Genomic DNA, 24,035 nt, shown 5'->3' on the forward strand with positions numbered 1-24,035 from the left:
AGATGGCACCCTGCCTTGTCCCACTCTGTCCACCCCCCTCCTCCCAAAACAATCAAACATTCACACACATCCACCCCACACACATCCACCACACATAAGCATACTTCACAGGCACCTGCATCCACGTCCAGCACACCTACACCTGATACGAGCACTCGCTTAACCTCCACTCCCAGAGCTGCGTCTAAATGCCCTCCAACTGCACCCAAGAAGCTTTTCATTTCCTGTGTTGACCTGTTTGAACCCACTGGCCCACTGCATCTTGGCCCTAAACTTGCCCATATCCTTGCCCAGTCCACTCCTTCCTCGTCTAAGCCCGCCCCAGTCTGCCCTTCCCATTCCCGAGCCCCTTCCCCAGGGAGTAAGAGGCCCCATGTGGCCCCACATCCCTGTGCTACCCCCTTGTCCAAGCCCACTCCCCCTCCTTCCAAGGGCAAGCCCAAACCCCCTCCTCCTCCTGAACCTAAGCCAAAGCCCCCTCTTCCAGACGTAAGTCCTCCCCCCTCCAACCCTGCCCTGTTCCCTGAGGTGCCTGGCTACCCCATTGATGCCCTTTTCAAGTGGAGTACCCTTTGCACAGGTTCAGCCTCTACTGGCCCTTCTGGGATTTTCTAATGGACTGGCCAATTGCCTTATTTGGACATTACCTTTTACCATGTAAATAGATTTGAGTGCCCAGTAGTGCTGTTGGCACAATATAGTGACGTTGTTCGGCGTTTCACTGTGGGTGTGTGGTGTGCACATGTGGGTACTTTGGTGCAGGTCTTCGTTGCCTTATGTCTGGTAAGTACATTTTGTCATGGTATGTATGGCTTGGGATGTGGGAGGGGTTGGGAGTGCGTTGGTGGGTGGGTTGGTTGGGTGTGTAACTGTGTCTTTTTTTCCCGTGTGTACTAGGCTGCAGTACTTACCATTGTCATCTTTATTGTGGGTCACCGTCCTGGAGGAATATGGCAAGGAGCAGAACTGGGATTATTTCCAACTCTCGCTCCACGTCTGCATCGGCGTTTTCTGTGTGTCTCCAGTGAGTGTTTCCATTTATATTGTTCATTTCCGCCACACTTTGCATGGCGGTGGTTCCTGTCCCGGAACTGATGGCGGTCTGGTGGTTCATTATTTGGTGAGTGGGTAGGGCCTTTCCGCCGGCCTGTGGGCGGCATCCTCCATCCTCATAGGCACTACAAAGATGGCAGTGTGTGGATGGACCGCTACTTGTTTCTCATATGCTTCATTATTTGGTACCTGGGCCACCAGCCTGTTTGTGGTAGTTACCACCACTGCCGGTGGGGCGGTGTTTACCGCCATGTTCATAATGACCACCAATGTAGCGCAAAGGGTTACAAAGTCGTGCAATGCATGCGTTGTGCCACTTTGTAAATTTGACAGAGCGTTTTTAGCTTTGTTGCGCCACATTGGTGAGGAAAAGGTAACACTAATGTGGTGCAAGGAGGCACTAGGGGCTCTAAAATCTATCCCTATGTCTTCCTTTTCAGAATAGGGTAACACATGAACTGTACAGCATTTGCATAGTAAATACGGGTAATGTAAACAGACATAGGTCATAATGTTAAAAAATCATACTCATTTAGCTGGATAAATATTTTCACCTGAAACCTATTTTAGAGTTACTTGGAGTTTGTCTGATGATGTGGTTGAAAGACCAAGCCTTACCTAAAATATAGATGCGCTTTTAATGTTTGTATAATGTCGATTGTTTAACAATTCAAGGCATAAAAATATTTGAAATAAAGATACTCATTTGACCAAATCACAGGGGCGACAGTCACCTACATTGATGTCTACGACTTGTGATGGGTTCATGACCTATGCTCAAGTAGAAGTATACAGTATAGTCCTACCTGCCAAGGTGCGAAGTCTTTAACACTTGCACACATTCCGTTGCGGAATGGCCCTTTCCCAGGCTGACAAGAAATGAGGCTGTGAAATGCATGTGCCACTGCGTGAACCGCATTGTAAACATTGTAGGTAAGTCTGAAATTATTGACGTCAAGAATTGATTTGTTCAGATCTTGCAGCTTTTCCGAACCAGTACAAGGCTGGGCGCGTTCTTCAATATCTTCGGGTAAAGTTCTGCTTTCATTGCTTTCCCACCTGCAGCCAAATACTTGTTCCCAAAATCCTCTAGTAAATGGATCGGTTGGAAACGTCATTGGGTTGAGGCTATATAAAAAGTTTTCCAGACCTGGAATTAAACCCCGACGGATGGCAAACCCCAGGGTTCCGGTCAGCAGGTTGGAGAAGCGGTCCAACGACAGAAGAGATGAGCTGGACCAGGTATGAGTTGCAATCCACACCTTCCCTGTGATGTTATGTTGGGCCATCTCTTCCATGAAGGGCACCAAATAAGGCTCAGGGCAGACTGTTACCAGAGCATTGGCCGAAGACTTCTTTATCACTTCTGCCAACCGCAGCATCTTTTCTCTGGAGTGAAGAATGGGGATCTCTATTGAGAAGGCAATGCATGCTCCAGCCTTCAGGATATCTTGTCTAATGATCTGAAGGGTGGTCTGAGTGGCTCCTTTTTCTAGTGAGAGAAGACCCACCCACGACCATTTGAAGTGTGTCAGTAATCTGGCAATGCCTATACTTGCAGTGTCCGAGTTGGGCATTGTGCGCATGAAAGATGGGAACTGTACCTTGTCACTCAAGATCTGCAGATTGGCGCCATGGCTGATCTGTGGGAAAAGAAAGTTCTTTATTAAGCAGATTTAGGTAGACATCGGAATTAATAACATCACTGACGGACTGATGTACCTTCTAATATTTAAAAGAATGTTTTATGTGTTTTACATATCTGATGACATTGGGCATCATTACAACTTTGACGGTCCTTTAACAAGCCCGCCGAAGCCTCTGCAGGCAAAAATACACTAGTACTGGAGGTCTGTTGCCCGGCATATTAAGAGTGTTCCACTGGCCCAACGGAACACTCACCACAACATTGACGCCGACTCGTAATTGAGCCAGCTGAAATGTTGTGGTGCATCTGGTGCGACAGCACCCGTCGCGCATTTCCCTGCCCATAATTAGGGCAGTAAAATGTGCAATGAGGCTGTGCATGGGGTCCCTACACTGCACAGTGCAGGGGCCCCCTGTGGCCCCACGACACCCCTATTCCACTAGCCTTTCCAGGCAGCGCTGTCATGCCGGATTAAGATTTCTGCCTGGCGGTGTTGGCGGTTGGACCGTGGTGACTCCACCACGGTCATAATGGGTCAGTCGTACCGCCACAGAAGACTGCCAGCCCTGTAATGAGGCCCACAGTGTTCACTTTTTTTTTTTTTTTAAGGGCATGGGATAAGTGGCAATAAAGAAAGCTAGCAGAATAATGAATTGTATTTTCATTGTGCAGTTGACCAATATTAACAGTGGTGTCACCAAGTATCATCACATATTTAAACATATTTGGAGTACACGTGTTCTTGAAAAATATAAAAAAAGAAGCTCAAAAAGAACTTCTTTCTAAAATACAGGTGCAAGTTATTCCATGTTATCGCTTTCATTCTAAAAAAAAATTTCTTGCCCAATCATTTCTTGATCAATGAGATGGTTTAGGATATGTATATCTTGGGTTGCTTCAATGTGATCTAAGGTGATGGTAGCAAAATTAGGGCTACTTTGCATATCATTTATCGTATTTCAGTCACAGAGGCAAATCATCTATTATTACAGTCATAATATTTAAATACCCCATACAAAATACACCACATATTTTATTCTATTTACATCGTGTTCAGTTTCGCTCCTAGCCACGGAAAATTATGATCAGGGTCAGAAAACGTTTATTCATATTTCAGGGAAAGTTAATAGTAGTTCTACAACCCACAAAAATAGAGACCTAGTACGGGGGTTTGTTGCACCTCACCTTTATTCTAAACTTATGCATGATCTCATCAAGGAAATGGGAGAATATCACTCATAAACTAAGATCGTGAGAGAAAAATAATTAATATGACTGTATTACGTCTAATGGGGTTTATATTGGAAAGCCATAGGTAACGCAGCAAACACGTCAGTATCCTGAAATATTTTTAAGTGCATGCAACAAGGCAATAAATTGCCAGGCGATGCTCATTAGTTGACATACCATACATATGATTTGAGGTTCTGGATAGTAGTATATCAATATACCGCACTTTTTCAGTATTGGAGAAAGTCCATCGGATTTTCTTGATTCCACAACTGGTATGTTGAGACTGTATGCCCCGAGCTGGCCAGATTTCCTCCACTGTCCCCAGCTGGCCTCTGGAGCTACTTTGTATCTTGGTTGTGGTAGACACAGAGAAAATACTACCATGGTCTGCACTTTGAATGTACATTGTCGTTCACATGAAGCATAGTCCCTCAAAAGCTGTAAAACGTCAGACAATGACACCACCATGGTGAGAGGCAGGTCAGCGATGCCGAGTATATTGCACAAGCTAAATTGGGGGACCTGCTGCTGTTGTTTGACTCCACTGTTTGCTACTTAATAGGTTCAGTATACCTCCTTGTATCAGTCTACCGACTACCAAGAGGTTCAGCGTAGATGCTTTACTTAGCGAATGTGTGCCACAATGATTGTTCTCCTTCTGGATTGACATTTAGCAGTGTATGAATTTGGCCATAATACCCTTTGTTCTTGGGATGACCCTTCAGGGGAACTGGTGGGGCTTTCACTGTTTGCGGTTCAGAACGAGTGAAACAATTCTATTTCTTTTTTTTATGGAAGCTATTCCTAATGTTTTATAGTATAGGCAAGTTTGTATGAACTGAGTTAAGATTTAAGGGAAACACATCTTTAGTTAGTAAGATATTTAGTTGTTTCAAAATATTTTGAAACATGATATCACCGTCTGTGCGTTATAGAAAAAGCTCTTTGCACACTAGCAAATAATTGAAACCTGTTTTCTGCTTTCCATTGTGAATTACATAGCTAAATTTCGATTTCAGGATCATCGTGAAGCTAGGATAATTGCCACCATTGTCTGACAGGAATGCATTCATACCAACATTTTAGAATAGGAAAGTGGGAGATTTAAAACAAATCTCGGGAGAATGCATTTGCCCAATTGATTTCTATTGAAGGAGATGCAATTTCTGGTAGGAGACACACAATAAAGCCATTTTTGCTTCAAAGTTCAGGAGTCTCCCGCCTGAATCTGGTCTATAGACATGTCTGAGAATGGGAGCTTCTCACTGTGAACATTATTCAGTTCACTGGTGATGCCTGCAGGAACCATTGATGTCTATTGCTCTTCCCACGTAGTATGATAAAAAGTCCAAAGTAATACCGCTAACAGAAACTCAAAAATGTGAGTCTAAGAGAGTTTATCTTGCATGTGTACTAGGCTCTGTGCAGAGGACTTTACCTAGTGCTTACAAGTAGCTGCGTGTGATAAGAGGGGAAAAATCTTTCCACGTGTTCTCCATCTGACATTGTCAGATGCTGTGTTCAGACTGCTACTGAGCATCCTCGTTTACTGGGTCGTTTTATGTGTGCATGTATGTAGGTATGTATGTATGTATTGGTGTTTGTAGACCATACACTTGTATTTTTCGGGTGGTTGCATGGAGTGTGGAGTGAAAGGGTGTTGTGGGTCTTCATAATTCTTTGCAGGTGCTGGATGTCATACTTGGACTTCTTCTTCAGAATCAACTGAACACCAGGAGCTCCTGGAATTGTGGTCTGCCCATTGGACAATACCTGTGGTTTAAAATCCAAGATGTTGCAGTCGTTTTCCATGATGCTAGCAAAAGCATATCTGAAAGAGGCCTTAACTGGGGAAAGAAAGTTGCAACTCTTTAATCCCTAATATCCCTAATTTTTCATCTCCATCATCTCTCTTTGCTGCTATTTGTTACCTACTTTTCACTTCAAGAAGGTTTGGATCGTTTTGCTTCTGAATTCGTCTGTAAGCATTGAATGACTATTTTATACTTCCTGTAGTGAGGAAGGCACCTTGCTCATTTCAATAACTATTTCCATATTCTTTCAAGAATTACAGAATTTCTAAAAATATGTTTCCCCATTTTGGGTTCTCCTCTGTAGTGACGGTGTTCGTGGGTGTTCCACCTGGCATCCTCAGGGTGGTCTTACCATGGACTGTTGCCTTTCACCACCTGTTTTGTGCTGTATGTTATGTTGGCCTTAGGACGCTGAGCACTTTACCACTGCTAGCCAGTGCTAAAGTGCATGTATGTCTCCCCTAAACATTGGTGTAGCCACAATTGGCATATTTAATTTACTTGTAAGTCCCATGTAAAGTGGTATACCATATACACAGGGTCTGTAAATAAAATCCCACTAGTGGGCCTGAAGCACTGATTGTGCCACCCATTCAATTAGCCCTGTGAACATGTTTCAACTGCAGAGCCTATGTGTGCAGGATTACTGCCACCTCAACTTGGCATTTAAGACCCCTTGCCAAGCCTTAAACTCCCTTTTTATTACATATTTAAAACACAAATAAAATCCCTTGTCAAGCCCTAAACTCCCCTTTAATTACATATAAGTCATCCCTAACGTAGGCCCTAGGTTGCCCAAAGGGCAGGGCGCTATGTAAGTAAAAGGCATAACATGTTCTTTTAATGTGTACATGTCCTGGTAGTGAAAATCTCCCAAAGTCATTTTTCACTACTGTGAGGCCTACTCCTCTTACAGGCCATAATTGAGAATTCCTTAATAGGTCTTTAAATTGTAATTCCTGATCAGAAAGGAGTAGCTATATCATGACTCATCTGCAGTCATTTACATTCTGATGGGCCTTCCTGGGCTAGAAGGGCAGGGGGAAGTAAGCACGTACACTTCAATAGTCGCCACGCAAAAGGCTGATTACACCCTACTGATGTTCTGGGGCCAGAACTGGGATGAAAGTGGGGCCTGTGCACATTAAAGAGCTACTTTTAAGTCACCCCCACCTCAAAGGCATCTTTGGGTATAAGTAGTGCTGCTCTGACCCTAGCAAATCTACTGGATTTGGGAAGAACGCTGCTGGAATAAAGACTGCTGTGTGGTAAGGATTGCCACTTTAACTATACTTACTGTTCCAAGGATCTGCTTATCTGCTTTACTGACCTGCCCTGCTGCTTGCTGACCTCTGCTCTGCTGAGGGCAAGAACTGCACCCATCCTGCTGAACTGTTCTGTGCCAGGCTACCAAAGGATGAGAACAGGTTAATATAGGTTTTGTGACTTACTCTGACTTGGATTGTGGTCCCTACGTAGACATGGTACATTTTTCTATGAACTAAGAGTGTCTGTTGGAAATGGCCTTTCTGCAGGGTCCGCAACAAACGTTTCTGCCTTCCTCCTCCTCCTTTTCTGATCTCATTTTTTATTGCTTTAGGACTCTGCACACTTTACCACTGCTAACCAGTGCAAAAGTGCATATGCTTTCTCCCTAAAACATGGTGACATGGGCTCATACTCAATTGGCTTATTTAATTTACTTGTAAGTCCCTAGTCAAGTGCACTACTTGTGCCCATGGCCTGTAAATTAAATGCTTCTAGTGGGCTGCAGCACTGGTTGTGCCATCGAAATAAGTAGCCCCTAACTATTTCTCAGGCCTGCCATTGCAGGGCCTGTGGGCGCAGTTTAACTGCCACTTCGACTTGGCATTTAAATGTAATTGTCAAGCCTTAAACTCCCATTTCCCTATATATGTCACCCCTAAGGTAAGCCCTAGGTAGCCCATAGGGCAGGATGGTATATAGGTAAAAGGCAGGACATGAACATGTGTGTTCTATATGTCCTGGAAGTGTAAAACTCCTAGGACTGCTCCTTTTATAGGATAGCATTAGGGCTACCCTCATATAATCTTTGAGTGGTAGATTCTGATCTGAAAGAAGTAACAGGTAGTATTTAGTATGGCCAGAATAGCAATAGAAAATCCTGCGTATTGGTGAAGAAGGATTCAATATTGCTATTCTAGAAATGCCACTTTTCGAAAGTGAGCATTTTTCTACACTCAAATCCTTCTGTGCCTTACAGCCTGTCTCCAATCTATGTCTGGCTGGGTTAGTTGACAGCTCTCTTGTGCATTTCACTTAGACAACCCCAAACATAGGATGCTCAGTCACACCTGCACACCTGCACACATCTGCATACTGAATGGGTCTTCCTGGGCTGGAAGGGTGGAGGGCCTGACACTTACATGTCAAAGGACAGTGGCCTGCCCTTACACAATGGTCTGTCAAACCCCCCTAAATGGGACCCTGGCAGGCAGGATGGAACTGAAAGGGTACCTTGTGCACTTCTAAGCCACTCTTTGAAATATATCCCACGTCAAAGGCACATTTAGGTATTCAACCAGGGCCTCTGACCCTACCAACTCAGGCACTTCCTGGGAAAGAAACCCTGCATCCGAACCTGCAACCTGCCAAGAGAACCTGCCTGGCTACAGAAAGGAACACGATGTAGCTGCGCATGTGTTTCAGCAGGGCAGACAACACTCTGGTCGACACGTTAGAGAACATTGGCTGAGACATCCCTGATGCCATGGCCACTGTTGTTTGGAAGGAACCACTTGCCAGGAAATGGAGCACTGAAAGGACCTGCACTACAGGGGAGATTCCTTTGGGCTGGTGGATAGCTGACATCAGGTCTGGCTCCATTTGGGCACACAGTTATTGGATTGTGGCACGATCAAGTCCGTAGGGAATGATAATGTGTCTGTCCTCCATTGTCGCAAGGTCCACCAGGGGTCTGTACGCCGGAGGATGCCACCATCTCATATTCTGCCTCAGCGATTGAAGCCCATGGAAGAGAACGGTGAGCAGAGGGTCATATTCACACACCTTTTGCACTAATGATGATTTGTTTGCTTTACAGAAACAGTATGTGAAGTTGAGAGTCAGTTGATGTGCCAATGCCTGCTGTGACACCATTAGGTGCCATGCCCTGTGCCCCCCTGAATTGGCGGCTGCCTGACTAGTGAGGAGGGACAAGTGGAAATGAGGTAATTGCGCTTGCGTTGTGTGTGGTTGCGGTAGGTGGTCAATGACCGCCGCACAAAATCGCATTTGTTATAATTGGGCCCTATGAGTTTCAGGAGCCAATGGCGAAGTACGCTGGTGGTGACGGTACGCACCGCCGCGGACGTCACCGCCATTTTCCATCTAATCACTCACTTGCTTCCTGACCTTCAACAGGAGAGGACCTACACTGCAAGTGCTGCTGTGACCTGTGTCTGGAACCAACTATGGCTCATGTGTCTGGGGAAAGGGCCCCTGCCTTCACTGCGGAGGATTTGGAGAAACTGGAGGATGGGGTCCTACCCCAGTACACATTACTTTACGGTCCTCCAGACAAACAGGTGAGTACACTGTGAGCATGATGCGTGGGCCATGAATGTAGGGACTGCTGTGTGTGTAAGCCACCTGGAGAGGGGTGCAGAGGCATCCTGGCCACAGTGCAGCATGTAAGGTGGTCAATGTATGTGTGTCAGGGGATGGGTGGGATCTGGTGGGCAATGAGTCTGACGGTCCAGATGGGTGACTAATTCTCTTTTCTGCTGTCTTTTCCCTCCGGGTCAATGCCCATCAGAAAAAGGGTATTTGGGGTGCCATCGCCAAGGAGGTGGGGACCGTCGGGGTCTTTGACAAGTGAAGCACCCACTTCCACAAGAGATGAGAGAGCCTGCACCGCTGGGCAAAGAAGACTGCGAAGGCCCAGCTGGGGCTGGCCTCCCAACGAGGAAGGGGTGCCTGTTGCACTATGACCCCCCTGATGTTCCGCATCCTGGTGGTGGCCTATCATGAGTTGGATGGGTGCTTGAAGGCATCACAGCAGCCACGAGGGGGTGAGTACAGAATCTGAAACCTGACTTTGCGCGCATTAGGAGGTATCTGGGTGGGGGATGTGGGCTGTGGGTGCCCCTAGGCTAGGGCGAACATGGCAGGGTAGGTCCCTTGTTCGGCAGGCTCTGGAGCACTCCTACCCTAATAGTGTAAGTGGGCATCTGCTACTAGGCAGGGACCTGTGGGTTTCTGGTGTGCAGATGATGGTGTTAGGCATTGTACCCCATGGGCTTGTGACTGTCTTAGTAAATGGTTGGGCATGGCCTAGTGCATAGGGGTGCTCCCCGTGTGTTGTGTACGCCAACGGTAGTGGTGTTGCTGGCATTGACCAAGTGTTTCCTCTGTCTCTTCCCCCCCTTTTCGTTTTGTCACCTTGTCCTTATGTGCATTAGCATCATATGGGGGTGGAGCACAGGCACCAGCGATGGAGGGAGCTGCATCCCACATGGGCCTGGAGGCCGAATCCACCGAGGGTGAGGGCACCAGTGGGACGGAGGACGAGGGGAGCACCACGACGGGGAGAGGAGGTGAGACCACAGACAGCGACTCCTCCTCCGATGGAAGCTCCCTGGCAGTGGCGGACACCTCTGTGCCCACCCCAACAAAAGGTACAGCTGCCACCCCCCTACCAGCACCGCCCTCCCAGCAGCCCCTCAGCGTGTTTCCCTTGACCGCTCACCCAGGAGGGTGGGCACTCTTTTGCCCCAGGCACCTCAGGCCCTGCCCCAGTCAGCCCTGCTGCCCTCAGTGAGGAGGCTATTGACCTTCTGAGATCCCTCACTGTTGGGCAGTCAACCATACTGAATGCCATCCAGGGTATAGCAGGGCATTTGCAATGAACAAATGCATACCTGGAGGACATTCACTCTGATGTGGCAGCCCAACAGAGAGCGTTTCAGGCTCTGGACTTAGCAGTGATGGCAGCCCTTTTCCCTGTGTCTAGCCTCCCCCTCCAAATTCCTCTACCCACACCCAATCCCCTCAACCCCAGCCTATCCCGAGCACACCTTTGGACCAGCATTCACCAAAATCACCACACAAAATTGGCTCAAGCAAACATAAGAACCACACTTCATCTCACAGGTACTCACACAAGCACCATACCCATGCAAATACACCAACATCCACTGCCTCCACTGTGTCCCCCTCCTCACCTTCATCCACCTCCCTCCCAGTAGCGTGTACACAAGCACACCTGCATGCACTACATCTTCATCCACTACCTCCATTACCAGCACGCCCATCACAACACACCTCTCACAAGCAGTCACCACCTCCACAACCATGCACACGTCCCCTGTGTCCTCTCCCAGTGTGTCTATGACCCCTCCTCCCAAAGTACACAAATGCAAACAACCACCCACCCAACAGGCATCCATCTCACAACAGCATCCAGCCCATGCACCTTCAACCAAACTCAGCAGACAGACACCTCCTACAACCACTCCCTCTTCCTCCACTCCCAAACCCTCTCCATCTTCCCATCCCAGTGTGTCTAAAAAACTTTTCTTAGCAAACATTGACCTGTTCCCTACCCCCCCATCCTTCCCCTCGGGCCAGGTTGTCCAGAACTCAGGCCAGCACCTCAGCCAATAAGCCGGCATCCGCTGTGGTACCTGGAACTCCCAGATGCTCAAAGGCGGCACCCCTCAGGCCAGCCAGTGTGCCACTGACCCCTGCAAAGGACCAAACCATTCCGCCACCTGCCAAGGTGAAGAAGGGGACAACATGAAGCAAGGGCAAGGAGCATGACCCACCCAGAAAGGCCTCCTCCAAAACTCCAGCTGCCAGAGCCAAGGTCCCAACCGCATCTGCCAAGGTGAGGAAGGGGCAGAAAAGCCTAGCCAAGGCACTTCAGGCATCGGAGGCTCCAGGTGAGGGCCTGGTGGCCACCATCAGAACCAACAGGCCCACCACCTGTACCGCGACCAGTACCGCCAGCATCCCTGCCGCAAGCACTGCCTTCTGCACTGCCACCTACACTGCTGCTGCCACCACTACTGTTAGCAGCAGCATCCCCAGTGGCCAGCTGTCCGAGGCTGCAGGAGTCGGGCTGGTGCCTCCCTCCACTACTGGCAGCACCGGCACCTACACCACAGCCAGCACTGCCAGAATCCCGCCACAAGAGCTGCGGCAAGCACCGCCACCTGCACTACTGATAGTAGGACCACTACCCGCAGCAGCACCTCGAGTGGGCAGCCGTCCGAGGCTGCAGGTGAAGGCCTGGAGGCTACCACCACCACAGCCAGCACCGCCACCTGCACCACGGCCAGCACCGCCAGCTGCACTGCCGCAAGCAGCACTACTGCCAGTAGCAGCAGCCCCAGTGGGCAGCTGTCCGAGGCTGCAGGTGAAGGCCTGGAGGCTACCACCACCACTGCCAGCACCGCCACCTCCAGTGCAACTTTGATTCACTGAGCAGCCGTCACCGCCAGAGAGCAGTGTGTAGTCGTGACTACATGGGATGCAGTGCGTCCTGGCCCCTGCAACACCTGTAGGTGTGACACCCAAGTGAGAGACTGTGACCTTGCACCATCCAGGATGAAGCACACTGGGCACACAGCCCCCTCCAGAACCAGTGGAAAAAGGCATCCACTTATCCCCTCCTTGGCAGGATGATGCACACTGGACACAAAACCCAGTCGAGAACCAGTGGAAGAAGCCATCCACTCACCTCCTCCTTGGCAGGTTGAAGCACATTGGGCACAAAGCCCCCTCCAGAACCAGTGGAAGAAGTATCTACTCACCCTTTCCTTGGCAGGATGAAGCACACTGGACACAAAGCCCCCTCCAGAACCAGTGGAAGAAGCCATCCACTCACCCTTTCCTTGGCAGGATGAAGCACACTGGGCACAAAGCCCCCTCCAGAACCAGTGGAGAACCCACCCACTTGAGAAACTGTGGCTTTGCACTCCCAGGACCAAGCAGTGGGCAACCCACCCACTTGAGAGACTGTGGCTTTGCACTCCCCAGGACCAAGCAGTGGCCACCCCGCCCACTTGAGAGACATGAGAGACTGTGGCTTTGCTCTCCCCAGGACATCGCTGTGGGCATGGAGCCCCCTCCAGGAGCAGTGGCGTTATTCCATTTTCCGGCTCAGGTGCCCCCTTCCCCATCCCCCTGAGGTGCCTGAGTGTTTAAGACCTGATGCCCCTTCAGTGTTCTCTCTGTATTGAGGCAGAAGTCAAGTGTGGGTTTGGCCCATGATTTTTGGCCCAGTGGCCCATGGACATTTGGAAAGGACAATGTACGGCCTTCTGTACATATTGTAAATATTTGTAAATACTGTTTTTCTATTTGTTACGTATATCTGCCTATTTCTAATATATCACTGATTAGACTCTATTCCTTTTGTCCTTGCTTTCTTCCAGGGGGTTACGGGTGTAAATGTAATGTTGCTGCATGTGTTTGTGTGTATGGTGTTGTGGGTGAGGGTGGGGGTGTAGCATGTTGCGTGTATGTGTCACTCTCTTTTTCCTCCCCCCTCCCCTCTGTGCTAGGTGCAGTACTCACCGTGGTCGTCGCCGCCGCTTTTGATATTCCTGGTGTATGAGGAGGTAGACCAGCATGGGCAGGACCTGTAACTCGGGCTCCATGGTGTCCTGGTTCTTCATTGAGTGTCGAAAGGTGAGTGGTTTCCCTTCCAAACACTGTTTCCGCCGTGCTTTTTGATGGCATTGGTACCGCCCAGGAAAAGCTGGCGGATTGGTGGGTTGTAATGGGGTGGGCAGTACATTGTCTTCCACCTGTCTGTTGGCGGTGATCGCCACTGTGTTTGTTGCTTCCACCATGGCGGTCGGTGTGTTAAAGTAGCTGTCTGTGTTGGAGGTTTCCGCTGTGGTCGTGATCCCATTTTTTTTTACTGCCGGCCTGTTGGCTGTATTACCGCCACTTCATCACCTACCTCCAGGGTTGTAATGAGGGCCTTAATCTCTGCAAAGAAATCCTTGTGCGGCAAAAATCAACGCACAGCCTGCCAGAATCAATGCACAGCCTACACCGGAGTGATAAAATCACAGCACACCGAACTGGAATGACGCAGCCCGGCTCCCCAACTGGAGTTCAGCACAGCACCAGCAATGCGACCGGAACTTCGTTGCAGGGCCCACTGGATCGATGCATTGCAGAGCGACTCAGCCTTACTTCCTGTGAGGAAGAATTGAAGGAGCACCTGCTGTGCAAACGAAATTTCCCTGCATCGCCCACCGGATCGACGTAGTTCCTGTGACTTCACTCAGCACACCCAGGATTTCTCTGCATCATCACGGGGCATCCAAACATCCCGCAACCCAAAGAGGATTCAAGCCTGCATGCCGGAATTTGACACAAAGCCCTTGATGCATAGAAACACATCAATGCATCGTCTGTGTGCGCCCAGAGAAACCGACTCACACCTCCCCGTTTTCCACACACCTACTCCTCTGCGGTCCCTTGCGGATAATTTAGATGCAAACCATGTACTTTGTGCATGCAAGAGATACTTATTGCTTTTTAAGAACTTAAGACTCTTTTTATCATTTTCTAAAGTGATTTCAACGTGTACTTATCAAATATTGATCATTTTGACCTGCCTTTAATCAGATAAATATCTTGTATTTTTCTAAATATGTGTGGGGATTTTTTGTGGTGTTTATACTGTGTTATTGCATGATTTAGGTCACAAATATTTTACAAGTTGCCTTCTAAGTTAAGCCTGACTGCTCAGTGCCAAGCAACCAGAGGGCGGGCACAGGATAATTTGAATTGTGTGTAACTTACACTGACTAGAGTGAGGGTCCGTGCTTGGACATGGGGTAACGTGACTGCCAAACAAAGACCCCATTTCTAACATGGGTCATAAAAACCCTGAGTTACAACATAATCAGAGCTGAGATTAAGACCCTCATCTGGACCTTGCTGGCAAAAACCGCCTACTGCCACTGCCGCCAAAAGAATGTCGCCGCAGTTACCGGCCATCAGCCATATGACTACAGCCGGATTTCCACCATAAGGATGGCGGAAATCCGGCTGTGGCCATGCTGGCAGATGGCGGTAAGGTGGCGCTGCTCCCACCAGCAGCGCCACACCAGTAGACTGCCGCAGGCCATATTATGAGAAATAATATGGACTGGCAGTTATCTGCTGGTAGACACTGCTGCTGGCAGCAGTGCCCCATCCCGTCTCCTGCCAGATGACCCCCTGGACACAGGTAAGTGGGTGCTCCAAAAGGGGAGTGGGGGGTGTTGTGTATGTGTGTGGGGCTGCGTGTGCATGTCTGTGCATGCGTGTATGTGGGTGTGTGTTGCGTATTGTATGTGTGTGCATGGCTGGGGGTATGAGTGCATGTATATTAGTTGTGTGAATGAGTGTCTGCATGTATGTATGTAAGTGTGTGTGGATGTGTGTGTGAATAGGGGTATGCATGCGTGGATGAATGTGGGAATGAGTGTGTTTATGTGTGTGTGCATATGTGAAGGGAGGGGCGTGTATGAAGGGGGGTCTGGAGAGGAAGGGATGGGGGGAACATGTGAAGGGAAAGGGGGGTTGGGAAGACCCCTATAAGTGACAGGGAAGGAATTCCCTGTCACTGATAGTGCCTACCACCATGCTTTTCATGGCTGTAAGGAAGCCACAAAAACCTTGGCGGTAGACGGGGTCATGATCACGCAGGAAGTACAGTGATGGCCCCCAGGCTGGAGATTGATGTCTCCAGCCTTGCGGTTGTTACCGCCGTGGCAGTTGGTGTGGTACATTGGCGGTTTGGCTTCAGCCAAACCACCAATGTCATAAAATGGAGAAACGTACCACCAGCCAGTTGCAGTACATTCGTCCATATGACCGCCGGGGTCATAATGACCCCCTAAGTCTTCAAGCCAAATATGCCTCTGGAAAGGGTAAGTGTGGGACAACTAAGCTTGGACATAGATGGACTGGCAGAGATGCTGGCAATGGTTCACATGACCTTGCATGAGCTGTGGTGTTATATAAGGCAAGCTTAGGTTGAAATGACAGATCACTCTTTGATCAGAAGATTTTGAAATTAGGCAGAAGAAAACAAACTAAATCTTGGCCTGTAATGGCTTGCCTGTGATTTTGGTAGTTCCAGTGAGACTGCCTGAACTGCAATGCAGTCAGAGGTAATACTGGTGCTTAAGGCCAATTGTATCTGTAATTTGCCAATGTTGAAGGTGAGAAAGGCATGTAAATTGACAACTGATCCTCCTTATGTGTGCAGTTACACTGATGGTGGAGTACATGGCTCTGCTTGAACCATTTTGCAGCATAGGATGGGTTTGGGTCTTTGCAGCAGATTGGATCCTAATTTGTTGATTTTGAACAGAAAAATACAATAAAATTGAAGCATGATTATGTAGTCACTTTTGAAATGTCTCACAAAACCCTGTGTGTCTTGTAATGCAATCTGGACTGACTGTATATGGGACTCCATACCAAATGATCATCCAATTTGCAGCTTTTGATAGGAAGACGGAGTGAAGCACATGCAGGTTGGACCTTGTGGGCTCTCTAGAGATGCTGAAGTTAGCTTGTGCAATACTGGGTAGATCAGGTTCAGTCTGGGGAAAGCTTTAAATTTCAGAACCAGACTGGTCACTGATTTATTTATTTTGAAGAGGAGAAATATAGAAAAATTGAAACTTAGCCCTGGTTGGCTGCTATTGATACTGGGGAGGAGTAAAAAATTTTAGCAAGTGACACTCTTATTGAACTGGTGTGTTTGCAGGTCACCATGTATTCCAAAACATAAGACTCAGGCCAATTTGTTCAGCCATCCCTGCCTTCTTGAGCTCGGTCTGTTACTATATGTCATTGCCTGGCTATTATTACTACAGCCTCTGTTGTGTGATTTGAGAATTCTAAAGAGAAAACCTATTCACAAAAGGTTTGCTCTCTTAATATTTGAGTGCACATTTCAGTCTGATAAGCATTATCTGTATGTGTATGCAGCCTGATCAATACCTAATGCACAATGACTCAGATTTTTTCTGCTACAAAAAGTGACCCATTAAGGTGTCATTATCATTTGATCTGAGGGAAAGCGTTGTGGAATAAGACAGGATTCTAATGACTTGGAAGACACAATTCTGTCATGGATAAGTTTTGCCTTGCATTCAAATAACCATGAGGCCAGACATCAGAAAATCTCAGAATCTTGCTGCATCCTTATGCCTGCATTAGTAAACTGAGCACAATACTTTACCCATTACTGCCCCCCCATAATATCTCATTTTTTGATCTCCTGTAATAAATAGTAACATGCTACCTAGTCCCTTGCCAAGACATATTTGAATATGACATAAACAAGGATCATGGAGAAATTCTGGCTCAGCAAAAAAAAAAGACTACTGCAAGGACATTAGCAAAACAGGTGAACCTGACACTATGGCCCTCATTATGACCCAGGTGGTAAATCCCGCTTACCGCCATGCTGATGCCCACCAATTTACCGCGGCCATGTCAGATATCCGTTCACCATATTGTGACACACACACAGCAATCCAACAGAATTCAGCCACAGACACAAATCCGCCAAACCAAAGGTCATTGATAAACTGGTGGCATCAAAACCCATACCCTTACGCCAACAGAACAACGCCTACCACATTATGACCCACGAATCACCAAGGGGGACATTAAACGGTGGTATACCATTTGTGGTGCATACCGCCGAGCTCAGAATGGACACCCACAGACAAAACAACACCACATTGGACAATACAAAAAACACACACCTGACACCCATAAACACACCACACCCACACCACTATAAAACACACACCCACATTACCCACAACCCTTCACGAATACAATTCATTGGCACAAGACTGACACCAAGATCACTAACACAACTACATACACACACCAAATACACCCATACATCCCTCATGCACCCCACTTCACATAACCAAGCACATTACCCAACACACCATCACCACCACACATTACATACACCCATGGCACCACAAAGACACCCCCGTTTCACTGAGGAGGAGTTAAGGATCATGGTGGAAGAAATCATCAGGGTAGATCCACAGCTGTTTGGAGCACAGGTGCTGCAGATATCAATAGCAAGGAAGATGGATCTATGGCGGAGAATCGTGGACAGCGTCAACACCATGGGACAGCACCCAAGAACAAGGGGTGACATCAGGAAGAGGTGGAATAACCTATGGGTGAAGGTATGTTCCATACCAGCAAGACACCAGCTCACTATACAGAGGACTGGCGGTGGACCCCCACCTCCTCCCCCACAACTCACAGCATGCGAGGAGCAAGTCTTGACAATACTGCATCCTGAGGGCCAGTCGAAGGAGGACTGGACTCTGGTAAGTCAACTTTCAACAATTATCACTCCCCATACCTGCATGCCATTACATACCCTCACCCTCACTCCCATCACTCCACTACATCCCATACACTCCACCATCACATCTCTTCAATCGCAATGCCAAGCCCTGCATGCTATACCAATGCATGGACACCCCTCACAGCCCTGCGTGGAGACTCATCACTAAAGCATGCACAGCATAGAGAACTAACAATCCCACCATAAACCAACATATACAAGTAAAAGCTGGCAGGGCAATGCCAGCCATAGAGGGGAAGCCAGGGATGTACAATATGTCATACACATTAACCATAACAAATCGTTTACACCCCCACAGGTACCCCAGCCAATGTCACCGGAAAGGAGGTGCCAGCACTCACCAATCCCTCAACAGAAGAGGCCGACAGTGATGACAGTAACTCTGGTCTTCAGGATCTGGATGATCTACCTGGCCCATCAGGGACCACTGAACATCTGGTTACCCAAGCCCAGTCACAGACCACCACAGAGCCTCCCCCATTAGTATCCAACACCACGGCAGCCACCCAGCATCCCTATACCTCTGTCCCCAGGACATGTCAATCAGCAGTGTGTCCACCTCCACAGGGACCGCAGGCCACACCTTGCACCCAAGACAATCAGGGACCTGGGTTCAGTGGCAGTAGGCACACGGTTCAGGGGACAGAGGCACAGGCCACCTGGGACAATGGGAGGACTGCTGTGTGCTATGGGGAGGACAGGACCAGGGAACTAGCTCACCAGGAGGCACTGTCTGAGACCCTGGGGGCCTATCAATATTCCAAGGACATGATGGGCCAGATCCTAGACAACTTGCAGGAGAACAGGCGGCTGCAGGAGGGACAGTACCAGGGGATCAGGGAGGACTTGCAGGCCATCAACAACACCCTGATCCCCATAGCAGGGGTGCTGGCAGACATGGCCAACATTATGTGTGAGGTAGTGTCACACTAGCAGACCACTGCCACTAGCCAGTCATCTGAACAGCCTTCCACTTCTGCTGTTGTTAGTGGCCAGGAGACTCCGCCCCAGGACTCACAGGCCACCAGCACCCCTCCCCCTGCAGAAGGTGAACCACTCTGCAAACGTTTCCTGCGATCCAGACAGAAGCCAGAGACACTTGCCAAGACCCCCACCAGGAAATAAGACTCTCCTGACTGTCCCCCTTGTGTCCCACTCAGTCACCCTGTCCACCTTGAACTGCCATTGCTCCCCTTCCTCTTTCCCCTTGCACAATGCACCTGTGCTACGAACAGACTGGAACAATACCCTGGACTTTCCTCCATCATCCCCCCATCCCACTGCACTTTTCCCTCTATATATTAGCACTTCAATAAACACCCTTTGACAAAAATCGATTTCGAGTATGTCATGTATTTCAAATATATATTGATTAAAACAGGTACAACCACTGCAAATAAACTGTACATAGAATGAACATAGAATGAATGACCTGTAGCTGGCTGTCGTGATCACACTAGGAGTATTTGTGAAATCACCAACATCTGCAAAATGAATAGCCAGAGGGAACAGTAAGTGGGCATAAAAGTGGGAAATACCAGCATGCCAAGGCCACACAGAATACAACGAAAGTCATTGAAATGTAAAGTTGCACTGTCTCGCCTGTGTGTCACTGGAAGTACGGATGGATTACAGATATTCTGTTGTCCTCATCCTCATCCTCTGACTCCTCATTCTCACTGTCCACAGGGTCTACTGCTGCCACAGGGCATCTCCAGTCTCCTCCTCCTGCAGAAAAGGGACATGGCGTTTGAGGGCCAGGTTGTGCAACATGCAGCATGCCACCACTATCTGGCAGACCTTCTTGGGTGAGTAGCACAGGGATCCACCTGTTAGATAGATGCACCAGCACTAGGCCTTCAGGAGGCCAAAGGTCCTTTCAATGATCCTTCTGGTTCGCCCATGTGCCTCATTATAATGTTCTTTTGCCCTTGTCTTTGCATTCCTCACAGTCGTCAGCAGCATGATAGGTTTGGGTAACAAGAGTCACCCCCAAATATTGAGGGACAACATTTAGCCACACACTATCCTATATGGGCAACACCATAGGCATACACCAACATATACTGATTGGGAACCAGGGCTCACCTATTAGCCACACCCAGTGCCTCTGTAGGTGTGCCATCACATTTGGGATGCTGCTATTCCTCAGGACAAAGGCATCATGCACCGACCCAGGATACTTAGCATTGACGTGGGTGATATACTGGTCTGCTAAGCATACCATCTGCACGTTCATAGAGTGGAAACTCTTACGATTCCTGAACAACTGTTCATTCTGGGGGGGAATGCAATAAGTGTTCCGTCAATTCTCCCATTTATATTGGGGATATGTCCCATTGGATAAAACTCTGCCTTCACAGTGGCCAAATCCTCAACGTGGGGGAATGCAATGAAGCTGCATATGTGTTTTATCAGGGCAGACAACACTCTTGTCAGCACTATTTAGCACATTGACTGTGACATTCCTGCTGCCAAGCCCACTGTCACTTGGAAAGAACCAGTTGCCAGGAAATGGAGAACTGATAGCACTTGGACAAGAGGGGTATGATGGATAGCGGATGTCAGGTCAGGTTCCAACTGGGCACACAGCTCTGTGATTGTGGCCCTGTCCAGTCTATAGGTGAGTATTATGTGCCTGTCCTCCAGTGTAGCCAAGTCCACCAGGGGTCTGTACACGGGGGTATGTCTCCACCTCCTATTCATCTGCAGCAGAAGGAATCTAAGGGACAAAAGAGTGAGGAGGCTGTCACAAACTGAACAATGGAGCCACAACAGTAGTCTGAATTCTGTAAACACGTAATGGGACAGTGTGATTTGTCCAGTATGTGCCTATTTCTCCTGTGACACAGCATTATTCATAAGCCCCGCCCCCGAAATGGCGTCCAGCTGTCCTGTGTGGAGGGACAGGTGGAAGGGAGGTAATGGCACTGATGTTGTGCGCAGTGGGTGAGGTGGTCGGGAACCTCCGTGCAGTTCATCATTGGTTAAAAGTGGGCCCTATGGGGGTACAGTGGCCAATGGTGATCTTGCTGGCAGTGACGGTATGAACCGCCGCGGATGTAACTGCCATTTTCTATCTGATTCCTCACTTGTTTCCTGACCTTCCATAGGAGAGGACTTACACTGCGTGTGCTGCTGTGACCTGTGTCTGGAACCTACCATGGCCTGTGTGACCGTGGAAAGGGCCCCAACCTTCAATTCAACTTCGGAGGAGTTGGAGTAACTGTTGGATGGGGTCCTACCCGAATATGAACTGTTGTATGGGCCTCCAGACCAACAGGATAGTACATTGTGGGAAGTATGCATGTGGCATGAATGTATGGAGGTATGTGTGAAGGCATCGTATAAGGGGGAGGGATGTCCTCTTGGCTGGGTACACGTGGATTGCAAGGCTATGTGTGTGCCAATATTGATGGGAACGGGTATGGTGGGCCATTCCTGCTACATGCTGGATAATTGTCTAATGGTGTTCTCTTGTCTATATTGCCTCAGCGCCCATCAAAAGAAGGGTATATGGCATGCCATCGCCAAGGAGGTGCGGACCATGGGGGTCAATGGCAGGCAGAGAACCTACTGTTGCAAACGGTTGGAGAACCTGAGACGCTGGGCATGAGAATACCTCAGAGGCCCAGCTGGAGATGGCCTCCCAATGAGTAAGGGGTGCCCGTCGAACCCTGACCCCCATGATGGCCCGCATACTGGTGGTGGCCTATCCAGAGTTGGATGGGCGCTTGAGGGCATCACAGCAGACACAAGGGGGTGAGTATAGTGGCCATCATTGAAGAAAATGGCTGTAGGGGTGGTATTTGGGTGGTGGGTGTGTGTCAGTGGATGCCCCTAGGCCATGCCAGATATAGCAGCGTAGGTCCTCTGGTGGCTAAGGGTTTGCAGGGGAAATACTGCCTACCTAGCTTGTAGGCATCCAGTACTGGTCAGGGCTGCGTGGGTCCTAGGTGTGCTGCAGTTGGTGGTGTGTGCTCCTCCTCATGCCTTGGTGGCTAGCAATATCACTGGTAGGGCAAGGCATAGTGCATAGGCCTGTTTCCTGTGAGTGAGCGTGCTATGTACACCAACAGTGGTGTTGGGGCAGTCAATGACCCAGGGTTTCCTTTGCTTCTCTCCCCCCTTTCTTGTTTTGTAATCCTGTCCTTATGTGCATTAGCATCATCTGGCGGAGGAGCAGAGCCACCGGTGATGAAGGGAGCTGCATCCCACAGGACCCTGGAGGCAGAGTCCATCGACACTGAAGGCACCAGTTGGGCAGAGGGTAAGTGGACCACCATAGCGAAGACTGGAGGGGACAATAAAGACTCTGATTCCTCCTCCGATGAGAGATCCCTGGTGGTGGCGGACACCTCTATGACCACTCCAGCTACAGGTACAGCCTCCACCCCTGTACCAGCACTACCCTCCCAGCAGACCCTCAGCGAGTTGCCTGTGCCCACTCACCTAGGAGGGTGGGTGTTGGACCTGGCTTTTTGACGGGGACATCCCCAAACTTTTTGCCTCCTTCCTCCTATTTTTTCTGACCTGTTGTTGTTGGCTTTTGACCTCTGAGCACTTTACCACTGCTAACCAGTGCTAAAGTGCATATTCTCTCTGTGTAAATTGTACTATTGATTGGTTTATCCATGATTGACTATTTAATTTACCTGTAAGTCCCTAGTAGAGTGCACTACATGTGCCTAGGGCATGTAGATTAAATGCTACTAGTGGGCCTGCAGCACTGGTTGTGCCACCCACCTCAGTAGCCCCTTAACCCTGTCTCAGGCCTGCCATTGCAAGGCCTGTGTGTGCAGTTTCACTGCCACTTCGACTTGGCATTTAAAAGTACTTGCCAAGCCTAGAACTCCCCTTTTTCTACATATAAGTCATCCCTAATGTGTGCCCTAGGTAACCCCTAGAGCAGGGTGCTGTGTAGGTAAAAGGCAGGACATGTACCTTTGTAGTTATATGTCCTGGTAGTGTAAAACTCCTAAATTTGTTTTTACACTACTGTGAGGCCTGCTCCCTTCATAGGCTAAAATTGGGGCTGCCCTCATACACTGTTGAAGTGGCAGCTGCTGATCTGAAAGGAGCAGGAAGGTCATATTTAGTATGGCCAGAATGGTAATATAAAATCCTGCTGACTGGTGAAGTCGGATTTAATATTACTATTCTAGAAATGCCACTTTTAGAAAGTGAGCATTTCTTTGCACTAAAAACTTGTTGTGCCCTTCAATCCACGTCTGGCTAGGTTTAGTTGACAGCTCCTTGTGCATTCACTCAGACACACCCCAAACACAGGGTACTCAGCCTCACTTGCATACATCTGCATTTTGAATGGGTCTTCCTGGGCTGGGAGGGTGGAGGGCCTGCCCTCACACAAAGGACTGCCACACCCCCTACTGGGACTCTGGCAGACAGGATTGAGCTGAAAGGGAACTTGGTGCATTTCTTAGAGACTCTTTGAAGTCACCCCCACTTCAAAGGCACAACTTAGTATAAAACAGGGCCTCTGCCCTACCTCATCAGACACTTGCTGGAGAAGAAACCTGAACCAGAAACTACATCCTGCCAAGAAGAACTGCCTGGCTGCTCAAAGGACTCACCTGTCTGCTTTCTACAAAGGACTGCTGTCTTGCTGTTGCCCTGCTGCCTTGCTGAACTCTTGTCTGGCTGTGAAAGTGCTCTCCAAGGGCTTGGATAGAGCTTGCCTCCTGTTCCTTGAAGTCTCAGGACCAAAAAGACTTCTTCCTTTCACTTGGACGCTCCGTGCGCCGAAAATTTCGACGCACAGCTTGTTTCGCGGCGAGAAAAACGCCGCACACCGACGCTGATCGACGTGACGCCCTCGGGACGATCGAGACTTCGACGCACAACCTCG

General features: G+C 48.8%; 1 protein-coding gene across 1 annotated transcript in view; it reads right to left on the reverse strand.

Moving 5' to 3' along the window:
- The window catches only part of LOC138301580 (extracellular calcium-sensing receptor-like), a 198,886-nt gene that overhangs the window by 147,095 nt on the left and 27,756 nt on the right, over positions 1–24,035 (reverse strand). The window contains exon 2 of the mRNA XM_069242097.1: positions 1,860–2,696. Coding sequence (XP_069098198.1) covers positions 1,860–2,696 — 837 coding nt within the window. The remainder of the gene's footprint in view (positions 1–1,859; positions 2,697–24,035) is intronic.

Source organism: Pleurodeles waltl, chromosome 6 (genome assembly GCF_031143425.1).
Source record: "Pleurodeles waltl isolate 20211129_DDA chromosome 6, aPleWal1.hap1.20221129, whole genome shotgun sequence".
In the NCBI taxonomy this organism is placed as follows: Eukaryota; Metazoa; Chordata; class Amphibia; order Caudata; family Salamandridae; genus Pleurodeles; species Pleurodeles waltl.